At 45.7% G+C, this 26,147-nt stretch overlaps 1 protein-coding gene across 1 annotated transcript in view; it reads right to left on the minus strand.

Annotated features, from left to right (window-relative positions):
* Positions 1 to 5,345: 5,345 nt before the first annotated feature.
* atp9a (ATPase phospholipid transporting 9A) overlaps positions 5,346 to 26,147 on the minus strand; it is a 29,234-nt gene continuing 8,432 nt past the window's right edge. Inside the window, exons 10-28 of the mRNA XM_084479318.1 lie at positions 25,692 to 25,768; positions 25,385 to 25,545; positions 24,968 to 25,110; positions 24,095 to 24,207; positions 22,999 to 23,208; positions 20,695 to 20,856; positions 19,905 to 19,997; positions 19,555 to 19,638; positions 18,261 to 18,431; positions 17,650 to 17,748; positions 15,158 to 15,247; positions 14,829 to 14,973; positions 13,038 to 13,102; positions 11,933 to 12,088; positions 10,718 to 10,782; positions 10,263 to 10,371; positions 9,643 to 9,700; positions 8,825 to 9,028; positions 5,346 to 7,380 (exon numbers count right to left, since the gene is read on the minus strand). Of these exons, the coding sequence (XP_084335444.1) occupies positions 7,244 to 7,380; positions 8,825 to 9,028; positions 9,643 to 9,700; positions 10,263 to 10,371; positions 10,718 to 10,782; positions 11,933 to 12,088; positions 13,038 to 13,102; positions 14,829 to 14,973; positions 15,158 to 15,247; positions 17,650 to 17,748; positions 18,261 to 18,431; positions 19,555 to 19,638; positions 19,905 to 19,997; positions 20,695 to 20,856; positions 22,999 to 23,208; positions 24,095 to 24,207; positions 24,968 to 25,110; positions 25,385 to 25,545; positions 25,692 to 25,768 (2,342 nt within the window). The 3' untranslated portion in view covers positions 5,346 to 7,243. The remainder of the gene's footprint in view (positions 7,381 to 8,824; positions 9,029 to 9,642; positions 9,701 to 10,262; positions 10,372 to 10,717; positions 10,783 to 11,932; positions 12,089 to 13,037; positions 13,103 to 14,828; positions 14,974 to 15,157; positions 15,248 to 17,649; positions 17,749 to 18,260; positions 18,432 to 19,554; positions 19,639 to 19,904; positions 19,998 to 20,694; positions 20,857 to 22,998; positions 23,209 to 24,094; positions 24,208 to 24,967; positions 25,111 to 25,384; positions 25,546 to 25,691; positions 25,769 to 26,147) is intronic.

Genomic DNA, 26,147 nt, shown 5'->3' on the forward strand with positions numbered 1-26,147 from the left:
GTCTGGGAAAAAGAAAGAACTAGGTGAAACACTCCTTTGGTGTGTTCAGAAAGTTGCGCTGTAAAGTTAGGCTGCGTAGACGCAACTCTTCTCTTTATAAAGTTCAAAAGTAGAAGCTGCATCGGCGTCTATCGCAGGCGGTTATGGTATGAAGTCCCGTTCCTAGCTCTAAGGATTACTTGAGTATCAAGAGCGGCTTCCTTCCCCGCTCTGGGTGTTTATAATGGTCCAATGCTGTAAAATAACGGGATTCCCTCTGTGTTTCCTCCTGTTTATGCGCTTTGCCATGGAAACCTGGAGCCGGTCCATGTTGGAGACTCAGGGCTTTCCTGCAAAGCCCACACTCAGGAATCCATGACGTCTCCGGCTCATGCGCCAAGGCATTTCTGCGGCTTCTCTCAGACAGTAGCGCACAAGAACTTCATTGTAGGGATGAAAAAATTACTGTAGGCTGAGAAAAAAAATACGAAAAAATAGTCCCGATGCCTTGATACGCTAGCCTATAGGCCTACATTACATCCCATTGAGCTGCACGGTTTAAATACTGTCCTGTGTTTGCAGTGGTATGTCTTTCAACATCGTTAATGCTTTGCTAGACCAAATGTTGTGCTTCCAACTGTTTATTTTATTTCAGTGAATTATGAAGCCGGACTACTTGGTGGTTAAATCCTGCTTAGCCATCTTGTTTCCATGTTGTTAATAACTATATTCAATGGAAACTTTATGTTGTTTATCCCTTGAATCCCTTGAATGTTTGTTATTTTTAAATGGAAAGATGAGGCATGTTAGGGGAAAAAGTAATGAAAAGCGTCCTTTTTTCAGTACTTTTAAGTACTGAAAAAAGAGTCACTCCCAACAAGTTGTACAACTTTCCAGGTAAATTTTATATAATATGCATTTACATCCTATCATTACATCAATTGTATCAAACACATCAACATACATTTTGGCCTCATGCCTAAGTTCATGTTTGAAAATGAATTGTCAATATTCATATTCCTGATTAAGATTTTAATGACATTGATGATTTAAATTAAAAGTGGGGAAAAGGCAACATTTTGCTCGGCGGTATTGTGGACATGAAAGAGTAACCAGCATCTAACCACCCATCACCCCCCTGGATCATGACCCAGCAGCACCTCTTCCCCCCAAACAAGTAAGTTCAATCTCTCAGAACCATCTCTCACAGCAACAGCAGCAGAATACACACACAAATACACACACACACACACACGACAGTCAGTGACATCAAATATACAATAAAAACAGGATAAATATGTCAGACACATTCTATCTGCAGCCATGTTAAGCCACCATGGGATCAAACACAGAGCCAAGAAGTGCAACTTGTTAGTATTTGTCGCAGTGCTAAACTTATCAACCTCTGCTGGGACTGCACCTACAGGGACTATACTACTCCAAATCATGACAGCCATGCACTTAGGATAGGAGATGATTGTCAGCAGATGTACGTTAACAGGAAGCCTGCGAGGCTGCATGCTTGGATCGGCTCATGTGGATCCTCGGCTCGTATGTTCAAATAATTGAAAGCGTCCCGTATGTTTTTGGGGAGAGGAACAGCATGTTTGCAGTTTGATGGAACATCCTCTTGTGTGGATCATTGGAAGCAGAGGAGCTTCACATGTTTCAGGTTCTGAGATAGTGAAATGACATGACCAGCAAGACTTATGTTAGACTTACTAGCTTATGTTATTTTATTCAGGTTCATTTCTTCCTCAGAGATGGCAGGATGTTAAGATGTCTCAGCTGTTGGTGGCTGATTATAGGATGACAGCTAACATGCTAATTACATATTTAACACATGATATAATACATTAAGTATACACAAACCAAATAAAATGTACTTCCTTTTACTTATTCTCCTCAATGGCCTTTACTAACCATTTTTTTCTTATACCAACTCTGAATTAAAACCTAAAACCCATGAAGGCCATAAATGGAAATAAAGAATTACATGTAGCAAATCCTTCTCTTCTTATGTTTTTAGCAAAGTCATCTAGCTGGAAATATGTGTACACCAATTGCATTGCCTGAAACAGTGCTGGCATCTATGAAGTCAGACGCCAGCCAGCTCATAGGAAAATCAGAGTTTCTTTGTTGGGCGAAGAGAGGATCTGTTTTGGATTGCGTTATATTAGTAGGTCTGATAGAGTTTGTGTAAGAGACTTTCGGGTGAGCAAGAGAACTGACTCTGTAACCTGTAGTAGCTGGAGGAGCACATGTTTCTGGGGGTAACTGTGTGACTGGGCCTCGTCTAACACATGTAAGTGACTCCACCACTATGGAACTCTTATGCAATTGAAATTATGAATGAGTAAATGAAGACGGCACAGACTGGGAAAAGGAAAGCTGCCTGAGTCCAGACAGCCAAAATGCATTTCCGTTTTTTTAAACTTGGAGAGCCAAATTTTTCCAAGTCTGTGCAGTATTTTCCATCACTCGAGAAACAGCTCAGTGAAGTAGGCTAGTCTGGGTTAGAGCTTTGCCCCCTGTTATAGTTTTCCGAGGCTAACATGTGTGATTGAGTAGTTGAATCCAAACAGTGGAACTTTGATATGGAAATGCTACATTGAAACATGGCTCATGGAAATTATATCTGGGACATTTTGGGGACAAGAGTGTGCATGAATTAAAAATATAAAAGAGTGGACTTATTCATTTGCCTGATATAAATAAAATCGTCTTTTCATATAATTCATAGCAATGAAGTTAATAGAATTATACACTTAACTTCCCAATGTATTACTGTGACTGTGACACAATTCAACTTGACTTTGGAATAAAGACTAATAATAAAGACTTCTTAAGAAATTACTTTTGTAGAGTGCTATATAATGCTTTCACTTTAGAACAAATCTATGTGTTACTATTATTTTGGATGAGTTAACCTAATCTACACAAAAATCTGGGGAATCACTTAAAGTGCAAATATGTAGACCATTCCCCTTAACCATTAACACTCATCACAGGATCTGTGCGGTCCTTGAAGCAATCATAACCCTTGATTGGCTGAGACAAGTATTGGACCAATCGTATAGCATGTGTCGGTCTGCTGTTCGGACCTGAACAACTCTGACATTTAATGTAATTTATAACCCTGCTATAACATGCCTCAATGGATAATACAATACTGTTTCAAAAAAGCTTATATATTCAGATCAAAATTTCTTATAAAAATAAAATATAATAGTAGATTATTATCAAACCCTTGATGAAAGATACATGCTTGTAAATGTTTCACATAAAGTTTCACATAAAGTTTCCCTCCATAATACAAATTGTAGATTTTCGAGTCCATGTGGATTGCATGGATCTAAGAAGCTCTATAGCTTGTGAGGCGGTACGCAGCCCACCGCTGGCAGTCTTTGCTTTGGAAAGCACTGGTGTTGCCATTGTGTAATAAGGAATCCCGTTTCCTTCCTGCCACAACTGGAGATATGTGGAAAACATTTTGCTTCTTTTTCCAAACGGTATGAACTCATATGTTCCATCAGTATGGAAACTGCATACCTCCATGCCGGGTAAAACAGCCTTGTTATGTAACCTGATTCAGATCGATATTCTGGAGTGTCTTGAGTCCAGTGGAAAGTTGCTGACTGACTAGCTCATGGAGTTTTCCCTCTTAGCAGCAACAGTGTGGAATAGTAACAAGGAGACAGGATCACTGTCTCTGGCTTCATTACACTTTGCCTGACCCGGCTTTCCAATTCTATGTCCACCTGTCCATATCTCTCTACTCCAACAAGTGCCACCAACCCTAACCCCCACAAAACACATAAACACATCATAAAAAATTAGACATTCCAATCTAGCGAGCTTCAGGTAAGATATACAGGTTCACATGCAACTTTGATCTGAACATCACAGGGAGATTTGATGTTCAGTGTGATGATGGATGTGTTGCCCTGGTGCTCATTTATCACAAGGGGTCCCACACAGTAGGCCAGGAAACATCTGCACAGCTTCCTCAGCCCTGATGGGTGCTAGGACAACTCAAAGCATTCCTGTCCTGCTCGGCTATAAATAGCCCTAGAAAAAGGGTGTGCGTGTTCATTCTTTGCGATGTTTCTACGGGGTGCCTGGCATCACCAGGGTCTTGTGTTTACACAGGACTAAGAACAGTCTATAGTAAACAATTCATCTTTCCTGAATAGTTGGGTTAGTACTATATAATGTCAATCCAAACTAACGTTAAGGGTGACTAGGCCACTGCAAACCTTACACTGTGCTGCTATCCTATACACACACACTTGTACACTACAATGGATTATTTATGCTAGGCTAATGATGCTATCCTTACTATCTATATGTTGAGGTGACAAAACATTCATTCATCTCTTTACCAAAGGGGTTATGACGCTCACAGCAGCTCCAGTTGACCGGTCACAAACTTCCCATAGCATCCATAGTATAGCGCTCTCTTGGAGAGAGAGTTGGCATGGTTACGCTGGCCGTACGGTTGTGTCCGTCCCACACGATTTCCATAGCGTCATTTGTCTTAGCCACTCAAGTCAATGAGCGTATGACATATTTTTGGTGTATTCTGTCGTGAATTAGAAAGAGACACACTCTCTCTTACAATGTTCCATTGGGAGGAGCATGTTAGGATATTTCCAGAATGGAAAAAACAATCTAGTAATGAATGTTGTGAGGTGCCAATAATAAGACGTAGCAACATGTATGCTCCCAGCCAGGATATTTAATGCAGGTCCCATCAGTAAGCTATACCCGTTTCCAGTTTTTCTGAATCAAAACTCACTGACCTGTTCTCTCTCCACTGATTGGATTGTACATTTGGCCGTCGTCCAATCGGGCGCCCCGTACAAGCCCAAAGAGGAGAGACCTTGAACGTCGAAGCCAAGAGGCGGCTCTGTTTGTTCTGGGGTGGAATTTCAGCTTTATAAGACTGATTAAGTTTATGGGTTTCCATTAATGGTATAAACCTACGCACTATGGCAATAAAACAATGTTGAGTTTTGACACTGAAATACATAGTTTGGTACAATTACAAGGAGTTTGAAAATAAAGTCTGACTCAACTAATCCAAATACATTCACATCAATGCAAGATGTCTTCACTTAAAATAAAGAATGACAGTCATAAGTAATAAACAAAACAAAATTAGTTTATAACCATGTCAAACGGCAGGGGAGTGACTGTCTGAGACAGTGTGTTGATTATGAGATGGCAAAGGGGGTCTGAAGATATTCTGCCACCAGGGACTCCCTCCACTGGCGAGAAGGGGCTCAACATGTCCGGTTTTTACTCAACGTATAGGATTCAACACATTATAGACACACATATGCGCACGCACAGAGACCTAAAAAAGAAAACATGAGACTTTATTCATCATCATCAACATTATCAACTCAGTTCTTCATTTTTTTTTCATTTCTCGAGAGATAAGTTAATATAATTAAAACAAAAATGCTTAATCAAAAATAGTTATTTACAAGCACGATCACATTAATCATGTCTTAACAAAATACGTGTTAATTAACCTCCATTCATCTTCCATTTACAATGTCACTATAACAAAAATGTGTAATCATTATAAAGGTTGTGCAAAAAGTTGCAAAGTAAATGGGTTTCAACTTTTATATTTAATCAATTTACCCAATGAATCAGTACGGATGGCACCTAGTAGCTTTTATTTTTTTCTTCCTGGTTTTCTACAGGTTACCATCATGAGCACAGTCACCATTTCATCATGAAATGATCTGTAAAATGGTCCAAAAACACACACTTAGACAAAAGGAAAATCGAGCAAAATCATAATAACCATTTGCTTAATTTGCGGCCAGTATAATTAATTCCTTAGAGGAAGATGAGAGACATCTCATTGACTGCGAAGGTGTACTAATTCTTAAGTGAAGATTGCCACAACCTACTTGGCTAAGGGCTTTTGATTCCATCCCAATCATATATGACTCAGGTAAATTCATGGGGGTTAGCTTTAGCATTGGCATTTAGGCCGTTTGCTCGTGGTCAAGAGAACCAGACAAGAGGGCAGCTGGATTTAGCTTTGGGTCAGTGCAGTGAGTCATCATGCAAAGCTAAAACATGGCCAGTGTTAGCTTCTAGAAGTGGACACATAGGAGGCCTAGTATCCCTGCTTGTACATCTATATCTCCTGTGTGTGTGTGTGTGTGTGTGTGTGTGTGTGTGTGTGTGTCAAAGAGAGGGAGAGCGGAAGAGCTAGCATGGCTTGTACACACCGCCAGTTAGGAGCCACGACGGGCCGCAGTGAACTTTTCTCTTGGCTGACCATGTTCCTTAAACACAAGACATGGGCTGGTTTAACATCAGAGACCAGGGGTCACTCTAAGTAAACAACCACACCGCCTCCATCATGTTGAGGTTTAGTAGCAGGAAATGACGCACAAACGAGTACACAACAAACGCATCGACGCGTTCCATGCTCAGTGAAATGTTTCGGCGTATAATTATCAGTAGCCATTTATAACGCATGGTTAAGGGATAGTGTGAATCGGGTCCTGAGAATATATACGACCGGCTTGGGCTGAAATAAGCCTTCCCTCTTTGTTGTTTCGCTTTTGATATGGCTCTAAAAGATCCTTACAGCCCCCTTAAACCAACCTGGCTACACCTCTATCAGAACGAGAGGGTAGAGATCTCACCTCGTGATTCACTCACCCAATGCATCTTTCCCTTCCATTTCCAAATAGGGTTTAGTAATGTCGATTACGAGACAGTCGATCAGCTTTCACCGCCCGACGCTCGTGTTAGTATTAGTAAGTTATTCTCATTGACATCTTCCAGTGTACCGAGCTCTGTAGGTGTTGTACCGCGCCGAGGCCCCACTCCACAGGCTTCGCATCACTTCTCATGCAGCATAAAAACACCAGTGTCAACCACCAGTAAAAACACATCCGACACAAATCACGACACACTTTCCCATTCGGCAACAACAACAACAACAACAAACAAACCATCCAAACAAACAAATCATTGATCTTCTTTTTTCTTTCCTTGCGGATGCGCCCCGGAGGGTTCGGTTCAACCGGAGATAAATAATACATGAATGAATAAATAAATATTGGGGGGTGGGGGGGAGGCTCCTCCCCCCGGCCCTCTCTCTCCCCCCCGAAGCGCAGGCCAGGCCGTGGGGGCCACTCCCTCCCGGTGGGAGGCTGGCGGCGGGCGGGTGTTGGGGGGGGGGGGGGGGGGGGGGGGTGAGGGCGAGGGCGGGGCTGCTCCTCTACGAGGTGAGCTTGGAGTAGCTGGGCGGGGAGAAGCGCCGGCGTAGGTACTTGAGGATGTAGAGCGGCAGGCAGCTGACCAGGGTGATGACCGTCACCTTCCACAGGAACGACACCGTGGCAATGAAGTACACATCTGGACAGAAGGGGTGGGGGGGGGGGGGGGGGAGAGAGAGAGAGAGGTCACATAGGGTCATGGGTCACGATAAAGGTGGGATGAGTGAGAGACGCACAGAGCCAAACGATAAATGGGGTATGATTCAGATCAATGTCCTACAAAAGAAGACAATCAAAAGAAAAAGGGAAAAGTATGATATTTAATAACACTTATAATTTCATGATTGTAACAGGATCGGTTGTCACTACAATGTCTTAAAGAATCATCGAAATCGACAGAATTTAGCAACATTACATTACAACATAATAGTGTTGCTCAATTCTGCTGCTTCTCGCAAATAAATGCTGCTTCTCACACTGCTATTCTTGGCCATTGCTCGGAATAGAATTCTGGATAAAATCCATTATGTTTTGAAAATCAAAAAATAAATAAACACTGAAAAATAAATAAATGGCTCAAATAAAATGAAACTGAATTTAGGTACAAGCCATTGTTCTAAATAAAGATGTTTTTAGACTAAATTTGCCTTTAAGACCGTAGCCTACAAAAGTGTGTCCAAATAGGGCAACTTTTGACCACATTCCAGTCATGATTCTCAGTGGTCTAGATTGCAGGCTAAAACTGAACCTCCACACCCTACATAAAGGCCCAAAATAAAGCGCTGGAAAGGTTTGAAAAGCTCCATTTTAAGCATGCATGACTAGACTTAGCAAGCAGAAATGCAATTGACATTTTCCTTCACGCAGGCCAAGAAATAGAATATCTAACAGCCTGAAAACAAATATCACAGAACATAAATAACGTGTTTACCTTTGACAAGTTTATAAAAAAAACACTAACAAATCTGGATTGTATGTAATAGAATAAAGAAAAGAACCAGTCTATTTTGCATTGTTTGCAATGCCTCGCAGAGGCAACGAGGATTTCCCCTGTAGCAGGTCCACGCGTCAGCATGTTCACCTCGGCTTTCCTGACGGCCCCCAACATAACAAGGACAATGGAAGCCCCTCCCGCAATTATTATGACACACTGCTGTATTCCAAGGTTAGGAAGCGCGAGCAATCCCCCCAGACGGGTATGTTTAGAAACAGCAGGTTGGTTTTTTCAGTGTCAACAAGCAATGTCCAAATAATACACCGTCAAACCGTCTATGTATAATTGCAGTGGTTTCCAACAGTTCTGGGCCTTGTGATCCCGAGTTAAGGTCAGCCCCAACTTGCGGGAGAGAAGCATGTAGGTATTACGTCTGTAACAACACATCCCGTCTGTAACAAACAATTTAACTATAGAGTAAAAAAAAAACAATGGGTGTGTCCCAGACCTTTCAAAACAGTTCGTAATTTTTATTGATCAAAATGTTATCTCCAAATGCTTCTCTCCCGCGACCACATATGCGAGTCCCATAGTGTTGGGGAAACCGGATGAATGTGTTTCAATCTGTGTGTTTCAGAACGGCTCTCACCGATGTAGTCGTGGAGGAAGACGAGGGAGGCGACATAGCACGACAGACTCAGCAGCTCCGCTACCATCATCAGCCAGTGCCAGGTCTGGATGGTGAGGGCCACCATGAGCAGCTCCGTGAGGATGAGGGAGGTGAAGGAGATGGCCACGATGTGGACAAACTCGGACTCAAACAGCAGCATGGCGCCGTACATTATGATGCTGCCTGCGGGAACAAGGACGAGTCACATTGACACGACGATACCTCATCACAGCTAAATGGTCCTCATTTATATAGTGTTAACAGTGTTGACTGACATTCACCCGTTCATGCACACAGTCACACACCAACGGCAGAGTCAACCACGCAGGGCGACAGCCGACGCATCAGGAGCGATCAGGGATTAGCGTCTCACTCAGGGACACCACGACACTACCCGCTCTACCTCCTGAGCTAATGCCCCCCCACAGGACATAAGGGTCCTTCTTTTACTCTGATCACTCTGTCTCACTCAGTCTGTTCCCATTTTAGACAGCTGGAATTAACAATAAAAAATGAGTGGGCCTGAAATGGTGAAATAAGTGACATGCATCTCAATTCTCAGTCTCTTTGCATAAAAGTGAGACAAAAGAGTAAATATGACGCCTGCAAGCAATGAATGGTAGGCTTTTTAAACATTATACATTCTGCAATTTCTACTCCACATAAGGCAGGCAAATTAGGAGAAGCATTGAAACACACACATACAAAATCGTGCTGTGTGCCCGATGGCGCAATCTCAAAAAATATTTTAAAATGCTGGGACCAGGAATGTGTTTATTATATGTGATAAACCTTACCTTGGTAGATGCTTATTAGCACCCATATTAGGAATGTTTTGAAAGAAAGCGGTCGGCCCTGTGAAGACAAAAACAACTCAATTGACGATAGGAGCAATATAATATATTTGTGATAATGTCAAGTGATGATCCCTCCCTTACGTAGGAGTGCGGTTAGGGTTGGGTAACAGCTGCTCATCTTAGCTGGCATACACTTCCAGTGATGTCCAGAAATGCATTTAAGACAGGTCACTTGGCCACACACAAAAAGTCTCTTCAATGTACTAAAAGGCTTCCTATTTTCTGAAACATCCGTGTTAAGTCTGTTCCAGGAATAAGTACAATGAATCGAGGAAACTTGTGAAAAGCTTGTTTGTTGGATGCATTCGTTTTTTGGACAACAAATCGGCTTTTGTGGGGCACCGAAGTCAAGCAATGCATCTGCAAGTTTCTAGACAGACAATCGTCTCAGGAATGTTTGGCAGATGCACACAGCTCGTCAGATGGTCTCTTCTGGAGAAGTCACTGAATGTTGTCAACAAGAAAACCATAAAACGATGCTGCCCATGTCCCTGAAAAACGTAGAATACAATGCTTTGTAAAGGACCCAACATCAAACCACACAGCTCATCGTCACACACCTTCAGCAGATCTTTGTATAGCTCTGGGTAGAGCATGGCCACCTCTGACTTCACGTCCTTGTCCAACACCAGGGAGAACACAGGGAACATGGTGTAGATGGTGGAGTAGCTGCAACACACACAGTGGTCAGTCAGGGTGGCCATATTGTATTTGTATTGTATTTGTATCGTAATGTATTGTATTGTATTAGTGTTGTGTTTCCCCCCCGCAAAAGAAGATCCTTCTACCATCGGGTTCAGTTCAACCTAAAAGTGAATTTCTGTCGATGACATAACAAGGCCCCCCCCACCCACCACCCCACCCCACCCACCACCCCACCCCACCACCCCACCCCACCCCCGATTATTATGACATGGAGCTGGACAGGGCTTCAGGCACAGAGAGAATGTCAAGTGAAACAAAGCAAGCAGATCCCCAAGGGAAAAGTCACGCTTAGTTAAAGTATTTAGCTCACCCGACGATTAGGAATCCTTGGTAGAGCGGGACGGAGGCAAAGTAGAACACAGACGAGAAGACGGCCTGCAAGCAGAGAGCACAACGTTGTCATTGAGCTATTAAGTGTGAGTCATCATTTACTCGCTTTTCATATTTATCGCATGAGGGCATTGGAGAGGACCCTAGAACATACCAAACACAAGTAAACAACGAACTGTGGTAAAAAGAGGGTAGCACCATGTTCAGTATCTAAGTGAGGAAAACCTTCACAACCAAATAAATACAATGAGGAAATCAATAATTCACAACACCACACACTATCACACTAAACATCACACTCTTACACACACAGGTCTTAATACTAATGATGTTGAATGACCCCTCAGGGCTGCAACCATTGCTGTGTTGGCAATAATAACTCTTACACTTGAGACACATTCTATCAAAACATGTGGCTGCATATGAATATTTAACATTGAATATTGGCGCAGCTGGAGATTTTCTCCGGCCAGGCGGGCCCGGGACAGAGACGGGTCAGTAGTTTGTTGTGGTACGTCTCGACGTGACAGACAGGAGCCATGTGGTGCAGGAGGAGGGGGGGCCTTGTGAGGTTTCAAGAAGGCAGAGCGGGTCAAGTGAGTCACAGGCTGTCCCACAGCGGTGGTGGTGGTGGTGGTGTTGGTGCGAGGGAGGGGGGGGGGGGGGCTGGACCAGGACCTTGGATGCAGCTGTTGGAGTTGGAACCGGGCAGAAAGGCCACCACGGTGCCCACTTCGTCTGACTCATCACAGACCTCGCCCTTTTGATGGTCAGACCTTTGAACGGATCCGCAGCGCTCTTGACCACTGGACCTCGCCGATCATCCGTGACCTTAGTCTGCTTTGGTTTTGGCTCGTTGGCTGAAACGTCTGAAGCGCCAGATCTTTTTCTAACATCAAATCGATTTTTCAATTCCTTCTTTTGGGGTAGCTAGAATCCTCTTGACCGTTTCGGTAACACACAACCTCACATGAGCCAACGAAGTTGATACACTGAAAACAAACACACCTGAATGCATACACCTGGTCCGGCCACTAGGGGGGTCAAACGCAGTAGGACCCCCCTAGGCACTTGCATTTGCACTAGGAGCCTAGTGCAAATCAATAAGCGGTCAGGCGACGACTCTCGTAAATCAAATGTGAGACAAACCATCTAATGATATCAACGATGGTTACTTGTCTGGAGCAGGGCCTACCTGCATGGTGCTGATGCACAGGCTCCGGTGGATCACAAACTGGCTGAGGGCGGCCGACCTCTTGTAGCTGTTGCGGCCGTGGACCATGAGCAGCCGGCCCAGGTGCTTGAACTGAGTCACGGAGAAGTCTGCAGCCAGCGAGGCCTGCTTACCTTCCTGTCGTTGACAACACGGGGGGAGGGGGGGGGGGGGGGGGTGTTTGAAGGTCAGCAAAGGCGTTACCGGGGTTACTGTTAGAGCACAAGAGACAATATTGGAATGAATGCGATTGAAGATCAAAATAGTTTCTGTATCACTACCCGTCCTATCATCCCATTGTGCTCAACATACACAATTGTGTTTTCTAGCTGTTTGTCTTGATTTGTACCCTGTACTACAACATATGCTACAAAAAATACCCTGGTTGCAGAACTGCACGGGCCGACGCAGCCATCTTGATACTAGAAGCACGGCTGTGAGGACTCCCTGACAGACATCCATGCGCTCCTTATCTCCTAACCTCCATGACGTTCCCTATCCCCTCCATTCCCTATCCCCTCCGTTCCCTACCTCCTAACCTCCATGCCGTTCCCTATCCCCTCCGTTCCCTACCTCCTAACCGCCATGCCGTTCCCTATCCCCTCCGTTCCCTACCTCCTAACCTCCATGCCGTTCCCTATCCCCTCTGTTCCCTACCTCCTAACCGCCATGCCGTTCCCTATCCCCTCCGTTCCCTACCTCCTAACCGCCATGCCGTTCCCTATCCCCTCCGTTCCCTACCTCCTAACCGCCATGCCGTTCCCTATCCCCTCCGTTCCCTACCTCCTAACCGCCATGCCGTTCCCTATCCCCTCCGTTCCCTACCTCCTAACCGCCATGCCGTTCCCTATCCCCTCCGTTCCCTACCTCCTAACCGCCATGCCGTTCCCTATCCCCTCCGTTCCCTACCTCCTAACCGCCATGCCGTTCCCTATCCCCTCCATTCCCCAGTAAAAAGACGGGAATGCTCTGAGTGTCGTCTCTCCCTTGACCGGTGACAGCCAATATTGGCAGGAAAGACAACAGGGGGGTGCGGCGGCAGGGAGATGGCCGTGGCATTGTGTTGATGAGAGGGACAGATTCTTACTTTTCCCTCCACTCCCACGCCACAGTCGGCTTCCTGGATCATGCTGACATCGTTTCCTCCGTCCCCTGAAAGAAAACAACAGCCGTTCAAGTGTCAGGATTCACATCTATGACTCACTGCTGCGTGTGGGTATGTGATGTCTGTGCATGTGTGATCTGCGTCCATGGGTGTGTGTGTGTGTGTGTATGTGCGCATGTGCGATCTGTGTGTGTGAGATCAGTTTATTTGTGTGTGTGTGTGTGTGTGATCTCGGTTTGTGTGTGTCTTTGTATTTCTTTGGCAACTGATTATTTGTGTACATGTGTGATCTCCGTGTGTGTGTGATCTCCGTGTGTGTGTGTGTGTGTGTGTGTGTGTGTGTGTGTGTGTGTGTGTGTGTGTGTGTGTGTGTGTGTGTGTGTGTGTGTGTGTGTGTGTGTCTCTGTATTTCTTGGGCAACCGATAGCTTATCCGGAAGCACATAGTGCTTTGTTAAAGGTCCCATGGCATGCTATTTTATGGATGCTTTAATATAGATATTAGTGGGCCCCTAATACAGTACTTGAAGATGTTCAAGAAATTCAGCCTTGGTGCAGAGTTACAGCCACTACGAGCCAGTCCCACAATGAGCGCTCCACAAACGCTCCGTTTTTAGAGGCGGATCAAGGTGGAGGGTGGGGGTGTGGCCCTGAGCAGCTTGCAGCCACGTTACCATGCGCTAGTGTTTACAGTGGAACACTGAACACTCCGGGTGCTCCGGCGGGAGTCCTGAAGCTCTATATCTAAATAATATCATATTATATTTAGATATCTATATAATATAATATATATTATCATGGTCAAAAGCTGTTTGCGCCTCCGGATGATATTATGAATCTCAAATGACTGCGTCGGGTTCTCAGACGCCTCTGGTTCTTCCAATTCCACGTCAATATTAAGTACAGACTGAACTGCGGAATGGAGGAGAAAGGGATTGTTTGTTTGTCTGCGTCGGGTTGGTTGAGAAGGAATTGGGAACCACTACATGGAGGAGAAAAGGATTGTTGCCCAGGCCGCCCCCGGGGCTGCCCGCTGAACGCTGGCCGCCCCCGGGGCTGCCCGCCCAGCCCCGCTGCTGCGGCAGCGGTCCGTCGGAGCCCCGCTGGCCGCCCCGCTGGCCGCCCCCGGGGATGCCCGCTGGCCGCCCCCGGGGATGCCCGGCTCCGATGGACAATCCTGGGCAACAATCATTTTCTCCTCCATGTCGCGGTTCCCAATTCCTTCTCAACCAACCCGACGCAGCCTAGTCTTTTCACCAAATGGGAGCTTTATGCAAGCTTGCGTTATTGTGTTGCATGTTATGCACCATAACACCAACAGCAGAACGGTTATCCAAATATCAAAGAACACTTGCGTTACAGTGTGTGTATTCACACACACACACACACACACACACACACATGTGGCGCTCACACGGTCCTAGCTCATTGTCTCATTGGCGGGCCAAATTCTCTGGGCGGGCCAAGCAGAGAAAGGGGAGGTAACATGGCACCGTATGACGTCATATGGGGGCGGAAGCCAAATCGAAGCGTTTCAGCGATCCTTTTTTCAAAGACGGAGTAAGATAGCTACTTCTCGGTTTACACCTAATGAAATTTTTAGCTACTGGGGGACCATAGGGAGGCTAGGGGAACTCGACTTAATGTTAGAAAACCTCATAAAGTGAAATTTTCATGCCATGGGACCTTTAAATGAAGCTGCGTGTGCATTTTGAACAGCCACAGCAGGGGCGTGGGAGCCCCCTGTGGGACCCCCAGCGGTGGGGAGACTCACCCACGGCACAGGTGAGCTTGCCGGTGCGTTCCTGCAGCAGCCGGACGATCTGGGCCTTCTGCGTGGGAGCACAGCGGCAGCACACCACCGCCGGGCTTTGGCACGCCAACTCCATGAACTCATACTCATAGAACTTCAGACACACCTGAAGGATCACGCATTCACGCACAACCACACACACACAGAACATTATTTGTATTTCTTATTTTGATTTAAAAAAAATGCTGTCCTAGCTTGGTGTAATTTTTCATTTTTTTATGTGCATTGTCTAGGTTTGTATTGGCCATTGTGTGTGTGTGTGTGTGTGAGTGTGAGTGTGTTACACTTACCTCTAGTGAGTCCCCTGATATCACGAGAGCACAGTCGTGTTTCCTTCTGAAGGAGTTTAGCTCCAGGTGGGCCTCCCCTCGTGTTGTGACCTAGTGCACACACACACACACACACACACACACACACACACACACACACACACACACACACACACACACACACACACACACACACACACACACACACACACACACACACACACACACACACACACAGTGAGATCAAATATACAATAAAAACAGGATAAATATGTCAGACATATTCTATCTGCAGCTCAGCAGTTGCATATTAATTAACCCCCCCCCCCATGTTGAGGTTTAAAATTTATTGTTTCGTTACCGACATCGCAAAAAAAGTGTGCACAAAATGACAACGTACTACTCCAATATTGGTCTTGGATATTGTTAGTCTGTCAACAAGTGGCCTTGCTAGCAACACCCTTTGACCAGCGAGTACGTCAATCCAGCCAGCGGCACCGGTGTCGTCCAGGAAGCCAACCCAGATGTAAGCACTGGAGTCCCTATCCCCATCCCCCCCCCCCGCCCCTACCCCACCATCCTCCATCCACTGGGAGATGGGGGGGGGGGGTGCGGGAGCTTTCCTTTTTTGAAACCCCTGCCAACCATTGTTGTGCACTTCCACTGAACCAGCGTTGTACGCAAGCCTTCCTCCTTCTACCTCCTCTCCCCCTGGCAGCCGCCCAGAGGGGAAGGCGTGGGGGGGGGGGGGGGGACCCAAAACCTGAAAAACAGATGAGGAAGCGCGGGGCCTCCCCTGGGAGCGGCCGGCCGTGAGTTCTCCTGCCTGGAGGTCCGGGCGCGAGCCCTGGGTTTTGTTGTGCTTTGACAGGCAAGGGGATTAATTTGGTCCTGGCTGGGATTGTTCAAGGTGAGAGCTGGGGAGGGGTGGGTGGGTGATGTAAGGTGGCCGGTCCACGGGCGCTAGGCCAACAACCCTAGCCTAACCCTGAACCCTCGCCCTTCCCGAACCCTCCAGTTAACCTAGCCTTACCCTCACCTACCCCTAGCTTAACCCTAGTCTTACCCTACCCCTAACCCTGGCACCTACCCTAATCCTCCATTTATTCTAGCCTAAAGGGCTCTTTATGGTCCCACGTTCACGCAACAAGGAGGACCACGCAGGACCACGCAGACGCTTTGACGTAGTCGTGAACGTTTATGGTCCTGCTTCGGGTTTTAGTGAGCGGACCAATCACAGCCCTTGCGGCTGCGTCGCCTCGATGGAAGCTTACAATTTTTGGGAGGCGCACGTCAGGCCCTTGTGGTGGATGCAAGGAGGGTCCGCAAGGACGTAAGGGGTCCGTAACCCCCTTGCCTTGAGTGAACGTGGGACCATAAAGAGCCCTTAACCCTTACCCACCCCTAGTCTAACCCTAGCTCTACCCTAACCCTACCCCTAGCCTAACCGTAGCCTAATCCCAGCCTACCCTAACCCATACCCGTGAGGCCATTCAGGAAAAGAGTGCGTGGTTAAGACCGGAATACGCTCTCACTCCTAGGGGTGTACGGCATAAACGGTATAGAAAGTACACCGGTGTGAATTTGCGCTACGGTATGGATTTTGACCATACCGTGAGACCGGTGTGACCGTAAGTAACGTAAATACAGTAACGTAACTCATTTTTCATGTGAAAAAAGTTACGTGAAACTACTGAAAATATGGTAACGAAAAGTAGTTCCTTTTTCAATTCGGCGCAACGTTACTTCTCCCAGGGACCGATTTGACAGCGATACCGCCTTCTCAGGCAGTGTGCTATTGTGCAAGCACGCAGGCATGCAGGCGCGCAGCCTGCGCAATAGTCCCTTCACAAGCTCTCATTCACCGTACGAGACAGACGCTGGTAGCGTGAAGCTGTCTCCGCATCTCAGACATTGCTTCCACAGGCATTTTCCAAAGCCGGTCCTTATGACAAAAAAAGCCAGCGGTGGAACGAGATAACAAACGCCGTCACTGTTTACCTGTGTACGGACATGGTTCCCTTTCAAAATGTCGATAGAAAGGGCTTTAAAGAGACGGTCAAAACACTCGATCCCAGGTACGCGTTACCTGCCCGCACACACTTCAGCCAAATTGAGATGCCAAAACTATACAGCAAGGTCCGCGACCAAGTGGAGAAAGAAATCCATACTATCCATACTGGAAGTAACTTAAAAAAAAGAAAAGATTTAGCATTTTTTTCTATTGCAGTTTCGCTCAATAAATGTTCTTAAAATACTTCTTCTATACAAAAATAGCTGCCCAACCAGTATTTTACCCCTTCAGAAGCATTTATATCGAAATTAGAATATAAAATTAACATACCGTGATATAATACAGTACCGTCTATGCCTCAAATCATACCGTGATATAAATTTTAGTCCATACCGTACAGCCCTACCCATTCCCCCAGAGCACTTCAATGGACTGCTGCCCACTCCACACACACACACACACACACACAGGAGGAAGAGGGGGTACTTCCTGTACTCACGGCTCTGAAGATGTGTATGTCCTGGTTGCGCGTGACCAGGTGAGCGTTCTTGGCGGTGCAGGTGGCCGTTTCCATCTTGTCTCCCGTGAGCATCCACACCTGAACAGGTCCAACGACGCAGGGTCAGTGGTTTGAGTGGTTAGGTTTTAAAATTACAGATTTGATCTAATTATCTAATTAAGGATAGATATTGGTTTTCTTCAATATTAACTTATCTTTACTACACTTTCTAAAAAAACACTATTCAGCCATAACTCATTTAGCAGATATTTATCAAGGTATTTTACGTTGGATTCAACCCAGAACATTCAGATTTGGGGTTGACCACCCATTGCACCTATTTGCTGTGTAACCCTAGGGTGCTGTCTATCTGTCTAGCTCTAAGGTGCTGTGTATCCCTAGGGTGCTGTCTATCTGTCTAGCTCTAAGGTGCTGTGTATCCCTGGGGTGCTGTCTATCCGTCTAGCTCTAGCGTGTTGTAAAACCCTGGAGTATTGTCTATCTGTCTAGCCCTAGCATGTTCTGTAACCCTAGGGTGCTGTCCATCATCTAGCCCTAGGGTGCTCTGTAACCCTAGTGTGCTGTCTATCTGTCTAGCCCCAGGGTGAGACCTTGATGCCGGCGTTGCGGAGGATCTCCAGGGTGGGCCTGACGTCGGTCTGGAGCTGGTCCTCCACGCCCGTCAGACACAGCAGCTCCATCTCCATCTCCAGGCTCTCGATCACCGTGGCAACCTTCAGGGAGCGGTCGTGGACGCTGAGTTTGGCCTGGACGTACCGCGCCTAGAGAGCAGGTTGAGGAACATATGCATGCATGAAGAAAGTTACCATGATAAAAGTCATCCTGTTCTATTCATTTGTGAAATAGCTGCATCGCATGCATGTTAAATGGATCACTTGTGGACCAGATGAGTAAAAGCATGTTTCTCGCGTTGGACAGAGGAAGCACAGACATTGTTGCCCCAATGTTACTGACGGCTACCATTTCTAATGATCAAGTAACCATGGTTTCGGGTGGCCGCACAAATACTATGAGCCATTGAAATGTCTTCTGGTGATTTAAGAAGTGAGATAAGGCTAAAACAATCTGCGTGACTCATACAGGAACCCAAACGCTCTGTGAGTCACTGCTGAAGTGACTCACTGTTGCCCACATGCTTGGCTCAGTTCATTTCAACTCTCACACGTCCACACTCTCCCATTCACAGCGCCGGGGCTCTGCAGGAGACCAGGGGGACGGGGTGAAAGGGCTGCTCTGCACCCTGCAGCAATAAGGGCCGATGCTTGCATGGAGGGGAACGGGTATGCAATAGCAATAGCAAAAGAGGCATGCTTGTGTGTGTGTGTGTGCGTGTTTGTATGTATGCATGCATGAGCATTACCTTGTATATTTGTATGTGCTTGTGAAGGAAGAGGACTACTTGAAGCTTTCTCATTTAATAAGAAAAAATATGGCATTGCCTTGTAATGTACTAATAATACATCTATATATGTATACTACTACTACTACTACTACTACTACTACTACTACTACTACTACTACTACTACTACTACTACTACTACTACTACTACTAATTATTATAATAATATTATGATCATACTTATATATTACTAATAATAATAAATAAATAAATAAATAAATAAATAAATAAAAGGTTTATATACTTATACTTGTACTAATACATAATACTAATGGCCTTGAGTTATGTAAACGGCTTCTGGCCAACATCCACCTACAGACTGCAGCTCCCATAATGACTTCAGCAAGACTCAATTATCCCTCAAGGCCAAACAAACAACAGACTGGGCCAGCCGGGCAGGAGAAGCCAAGACTTTGCTTTACATAAGCACCCCACTGTGGAGCGGTGAGCGGCCCACGCCGGCCCCCCCCCCAAGGACCCTCACCTCAAAGTCCTGGTACTGCTCCTCCGTGAGAGACTTCTTGGAGACCACCAGGACCCTCAGGCCTTCCCGGGCCATGTTTCCACACTGTTCATATAAAAACAACCCCGCAGGAAATCATCCGTCAAAGTTCTAGCAATTCATCGCCCACGTTTCGCCTGCGGCTCTGTGTTTTACTGCTTGTTACGCTGGGAGACACAGAAACTAATGACGCGCTGGACTACACGTACAAGAAGTGACTCAACTAAATACAGCAACAGTAGCGGCAATATATGATCTAAATACACACACAGAAAATGATGAAAGTGTTAATGTTCACACATTTTATTAAAAATAAAACAACCAATATGCACCTCCTCTTCCAGCCAGTCGTTGTACTGAACGATGCCGGCCATCACTGCGTCGGCTCCCTTCATGTAGAATGTGATCTCTCCCGTCGATTCATCCTAAAACCAATAACACACTCCACACATTAAATGCATAGGCTACGCAAAGGGACCAAAACAAAACGGCAGTTGAATCTATACGTTTATTGTTATTTTGCCCAGCACGGTAAGGAGCGGTGGGCGGTGATACGACTGGGAGAAGCAGAGCTTATTTAGGTATGCCCATGGGATGTAAAGCGGTTCGAAAACACAAGGAAGCCAAGTTACAATCCCAGGCTTCCTGCTTTTTGAGCAGTCTAGCCACGCCAACGAATAATACCATGAGTCATCAGAGTTCACCACAAGTTGAGGTCTTTCTCAGATCACTCTTTGAAAGGCTTTTTTTTGTTTCCTTACTTGTACAAATATGTCAATTAAATTACTTCCATTTATAATAAACAAAATAAAACCTAGTCCTCAAACAGTCATGTGATTCATAGGTATTTTATTACTTCTATTTATAATAAAATGAAATAATTGTATGCCCCCCCCCATCGCCAACACAATTAATTAACATTGATAATACAACTGACCCCTACCACCTAAACTATTAATTAACATTAACAATACAACTCACCCCTACCACCTAAACTATTAATTAACATTGATAATACAACTGTATGACCCCTGTACTTACACTATTTGTCTCCCCAGCAATGATAATATAATGTAATAAAATACAATTTATGCCCCCTGATCACATTGGTCCAAGCCTTACCCGAACAATAATTCCCATCCTCTTGCTCTCATAGGTGAAAGGGAAAATCTGGAGGATGGTGAAGTTCAGTATTTGGCCACTAGGGGTCCGCAGTTGCATGGAGGATTGGTCCCTTCCCACCAGAGTCAGGCCCACACTCTCTGTCCACTGCACCAAAGACACCTGACGGAAAAAAAGATGGGAGGGGAAAACATCAACTAATAACATTGGCGAAAAAGTGAATGCAAAAAGCACACTGTTTTGGTACTTTCCAACGGGGAAAACCATTAAAGTGCTTGCCACAATTACATTGGAGGACTTTAAAAGCATCATTCATCCCCATGAAGATGTCCATCATAATATTGATTAACCAAATATTTTTTAATGGTAAAAACCTTGCTCCGCCATCATGCCCATGAGATTAATCGGCACATGAATCGAATTAGCTGCAACAATACTAAAGGACACTTAAGTGTGATTGATTGGTTAAGAGCACGAAGACCATCCAGGCTGTGATCAATAGCCAAAGCATTTTCAGCACTCTAGACTATTGACCAAAGAAGGAGAAAAAAAGAAAGAAAACATCACATTTTTGGTCCAAACATTGTTTGTGTTGCTAGGTCCTTCAGGAAGGACCACAGATGACATCCATTAATGAATTGTTACTGGGGGGGTATGGTGCTGAGAGAGAGAGAGCACTCGCTTTTTAGATGGAGGGGGAGAAGGGAAGAAAGATGACAGAGTTCCAATATGTTCCAGACCGGAGATTACAACCCAAGATCTCCCAGCCAATCCATCACGGCTCCTCTGACGAGAGTCCGATGACCGAGTGCGTAAAAAGGGGAGGCTAAAAAAGGGAAGACGGTGATCCAGCTACCGTTCCAGGAGGAACCCCTCTCTGTGGTTCTGGAAACAAAGAGGAAGAACCGCACAGAGTCCCGCTTAAGCTCCTGGGGTCGGCGGAGCACTAACCAGACGAGGGCCTCAGTGACCGTCGTCGGGAGCGGGGACGTACGCAGACTGCATCTTAGTCACAGTCTGAGCGATATTCACTGTGGAGGAATGCCATGAGGCAGCATTCACCACAGCAGCCCTGTGTTGCTGCTGTCTGGAATCACTTGCCCAGGCTTCTGGGCTCAAGATGAGGGGCTTGACTCAAACATCATTCTTAGTAGGATTTGGGATTTTTTTTCAAAGGCAGATGACTCATATGTAAACAAACGGTCTTTGAATCACCCTTGATCAACATGATAAAGTGATTTGGTTGTAATTTAGCTTTAGCGGCATAAAATCGATTCCAACTATGGACCTGTACATCAACACAGATTTATTTCCATGGTGAATATCATTTGATTAGAGAATTCAGTGGTTTCCACTGTTCACAGTGATCGTATAAAAATATGAAACACCAACGGAAAAGCTTCAGTTATGATTTTAGTCATAGACATAAAAAAAGCACAATTTGAGCAACTGCCAAAAGCCTTGCGCCCACACAGTCTAAATGGGCTGTGTCTATATTAGGACTTCCTGAAAGGCCACAGGAATGATAACCAATCACAGCTTTGACGTTAAGCGTGGTGAAATTCGATAGACATTAATCGCATGGTCTAGCCTTCGCACAATTGAACATTCAGCTACAAAAACAACATTGCCACACAATAACCGTGGGGTTTCTGTTGCTCATTACTGCACTGCACTTCATATAACCGTATCCAGCATAGCATACAGTGTCAGCAAATGTAAAAGACCACTAAATCAATATCTTTGTGAACAATGTAGTACACCGATTCCGTAGATCACCAGAAAGGAATCACCGGATACTGCCGATGACTGCATTTATATGTTTGCTCAAGGAGGAATTTTGAAATAGGGGGAAATGGCCTGAGCTCAGTGCAGTGGGCTGAGGAGCACATTAAGGAAATCCGTATTTACACCGCAGGAAATGGACCCTGTTGAATTCCACAATCTTCTTCCTGAACTTCAGAGGATTCCTACTGATCAAGGACATAAATGTGGAACACAATCCTCCCCCTTCAGGTTCCTACAACCTAGACGCAGCCTATAGAGTCCACGCCAACAGACCTACACTGCTCCACCTTAATCTCTCTCTGCTCCACCTTAATCGCTCCCTCTCCCCCCCCCCCCCCCCTCTCCCTATTCGGCTCTGAAACAAATTGCCATATTTCAAATGCATCCGATTATTAGTGACAAGTGGCATCTTTTGTCTTATCATCTGCGGGCCACTGAGGTCCACACATGCAGAAGCAGCTTTCACAAGCCCGTCTGAAACCACCCGGGGGCGGAGGGCAGGCAGGGCGCTGGTACCTCGTCGGGGCTGGCGGCCTGGTACACCCGGCAGGTGTCCTCGTAGTGCTGCTCCGCCTCGGCCTGGTCCGTGACGCCATTGGCTTCGTACACGGGGGTGACGTTGTGCACCAGCGCGATGGCCTTCACCGCCTCGTGGACCCGGCTGCTGATGGTCTTGCGGACCTTGGTGGCCGCCGGAGCCCTGGACAGCGGAAGGTCGTGGTTGGGCTGAGGAGGAAAAAAAAAACGAATGTTACTGATGTTTGTTGTTGATGTGTTTTATTTTTATGTTATTTATCTCAATAAGAGCCTTTTCAAAAAGGCCCTTGTTTGAAAAGCTCTTGCGGAAGTGAAGCTTTTTGAGGCAGTGTAAACAGGACCGCTAAGAGTGTTTTTTCTTCTGTGTACATATTAAAGACTGAACTGACGTTGTGCGGAAACTCATCTTCAAAAACGTCCCTGAAGCCATTTGCTGACCCCTGTTCATATCATTAGCGTAGAGGCCAGTGGCTCGTAAACAAAACCAGATGTGTAGAGAAAATATGACTGATTAGCGTTGGGCTTTATGGCCGTTCTATTTCGGGAGGCTGTGCGCTCCGGAGGGCTGCGGCGTCATTAAACAGGTCCGGCCAGCACTAGCACTAGCTAACTAATCCAGTTTCCTGTCTCGCTAACCTCTGGTGTCAAAGGGACAAAGTGTGCCATCCGAGGTCAGGAAGCATTCAGCCAAACAATAATGACAAAACCTGATGCATTTCTGAAAGAAACTGTGCCCAGGGCTGTTTGCACACTGCCCCAAGGCTTTCTGAATCCAATTCGTGTTCGGTTTGTTATTACTCATGTTTCTTCCTTTAAACAACACTGATTTCACAAAAGGGGGGTGGCAGGGTCTTCAAATTTGGCAAACATAAACTTAATTTGTGTAATTGTGTCAGCGCTTACCACACAAGGCAGAAAATACAGGAACTAACCCTAACCCTAAACAAAAAGAAGGAAAAGAAAAGGGTGGACATGCCCACAAGGTGGCTTGATTCAGTCAATGTTAACACATAACGAGTGCAGATGGACATTTGGGATGGACACAACAATGCATTGTCGGAGGCATGGTGTTCACCTGTGTGTATGCGCTGAACACATGGCTCTGGACCTCGTCCATGGAGTCCATCCCATAGGCCACCGTTCCCAGGTGGAGTCGCCTGAACACCATCTCATTCTGGGTAAGAGTCCCTGGTTAACATAAAGAAAAAGATAATAGATGTATTGTTTCAATCTGTGATATTTAAACCAATTAAATCATATTTTTTGTATTTAATGTGATAGGATTATCTTATCAGATTTTATTCTCACACATAAGAAATATCGGCCAGCTGGTTTCTATGCAAGTTTTGAAGAAGGTTAATAGTTTTAAACCAAATCTACCTTCCAGCATAATTCATTGGTAAACAATAAACCCTTTGTTTGATTCTGATAAACAAAAAAAACGAAAGAGAAGTGAATTGAATCCAGGCAACCATTCCCTGCGTCCCCATGTAAGCCCCTTTTGTAACCTCGGCATCCTTAAAAGCATTTTCTGTCCATATATCAAAATGACCTTAAGAGGCCCTGCACATATATTAGGCTGACATCTGAACTATAGACCCCACCGGCTTCATCGCGCTCTGAATGGTGAACATGCCTGATGGGTTTATTGGGCGGGGCGGCTGTAAATCTGACAGGTTATGGCTTATTTCTCAGGAAGTGCCACTGGAGAAGTTGTGCTACTGGGAGGGTGTGTGAAGCAGGGGCCCGTTTTTGATTGAATGAACCAATAAGTAGCGTGTTTAGTGGCAAACGGTGGGAGCTGAACAGGCAAAAACACTCCAACACACTCACTCACTTTGGGCTCCGTAAGCGGCACTTATACAGTCGGGTCATACACAACAAGAAAACCAATGTCTGTATAGGAAGATGACCATGGACATGGGATGTGGAGTCAGTGAATCCCCACCGGTTTTGTCGGTGAGCAGGTAGGAGATGCGGCCCAGCTCCTCCGGTATGGTGCTGGCCCTCACCACCGTTCCCGGGATCTTGGAGTCTCTGTTGATCATCCAGCTGAAGACCATCTTCCCCAGATCCAGGTTGACACGCAGGCTGGATGAAATAGTAACAATAACAACCGAATCAATACTAGTAGCAATAACAAAACAAATGGAATACATCACATATGAGTTTAGTAATCATGAGGAGGAATTTGAAGAAAAAAAGTAATTTAATATTGGAATATTTGTTTGGGTAACCAAACAAAACTAACACATGACGGTATCCATTGACTAATGGCTTTGGCACATTTTCCATCGGCTAAGGTCGCCTTCAGGTAAGGACAAACGTATGACTTTAAAACAAGGCAACGTCCAGAGAAACCCACCTGATGGGCACGATGTTGGAGAAGAGGAGCAGGAAGCGGAAGATCTGGAGATACCAGCGTCCCGCAAAGTGTTGCAGGGCCACCATGACAAGAGACACCACCACCAGCGCCCCAAACAGGATCTTGGTCAAACAGTTCACTTCCAGGTCAAACAATCCCATCTATCACCGAGACAAGAACAACACAAAGTATGCATATTGATATTGTCAGCGAGGAATGACAATGGGTCGAGGGCCATGCGTCACTTATGTTTGACTTTTCAACCAGCGTGTAAACAGGGAGATGCAGTTGCTGCGTGACATCGTACCTTGTTCTTAGGGTTGGACGTGTTCATGACCCCTCGCAGTTCCTTGCCCGTGTAAATGACCACCCCCACTATAGAACCTAGAAACACACAATCATCTCAGGCCAAAAACATAACATTTCAGAAAACCATTGAGCCCCCCCACATGTCAAGCACAGAGATTTCCCAGACCTATTGTTGACATGAAGAGATGTTCGTAAACTCCCAATAGAAGATCTAGATGGCCAATTACATAATGACTTGCACATGGCTCCATAGGTTAAAGTGTAATGGCTGCTCCTCCACGGAGGAAGCGTGCTGACTTGGGCTAGTTAGGCCTTACAGTGCCCTCTGGCTACTTGTCAATATACCAAACGTGTGTGTGTGTGTGTGTGTGTGTGTGTGTGTGTGTGTGTGTGTGTGTGTGTGTGTGTGTGTGTGTGTGTGTGTGTGTGTGTGTGTGTGTGTGTGTGTGTGTGT

The sequence above is a fragment of the Micromesistius poutassou genome, assembly GCF_964030765.1.
Source record: "Micromesistius poutassou genome assembly, chromosome: 15".
Lineage (NCBI taxonomy): Eukaryota > Metazoa > Chordata > Actinopteri > Gadiformes > Gadidae > Micromesistius > Micromesistius poutassou.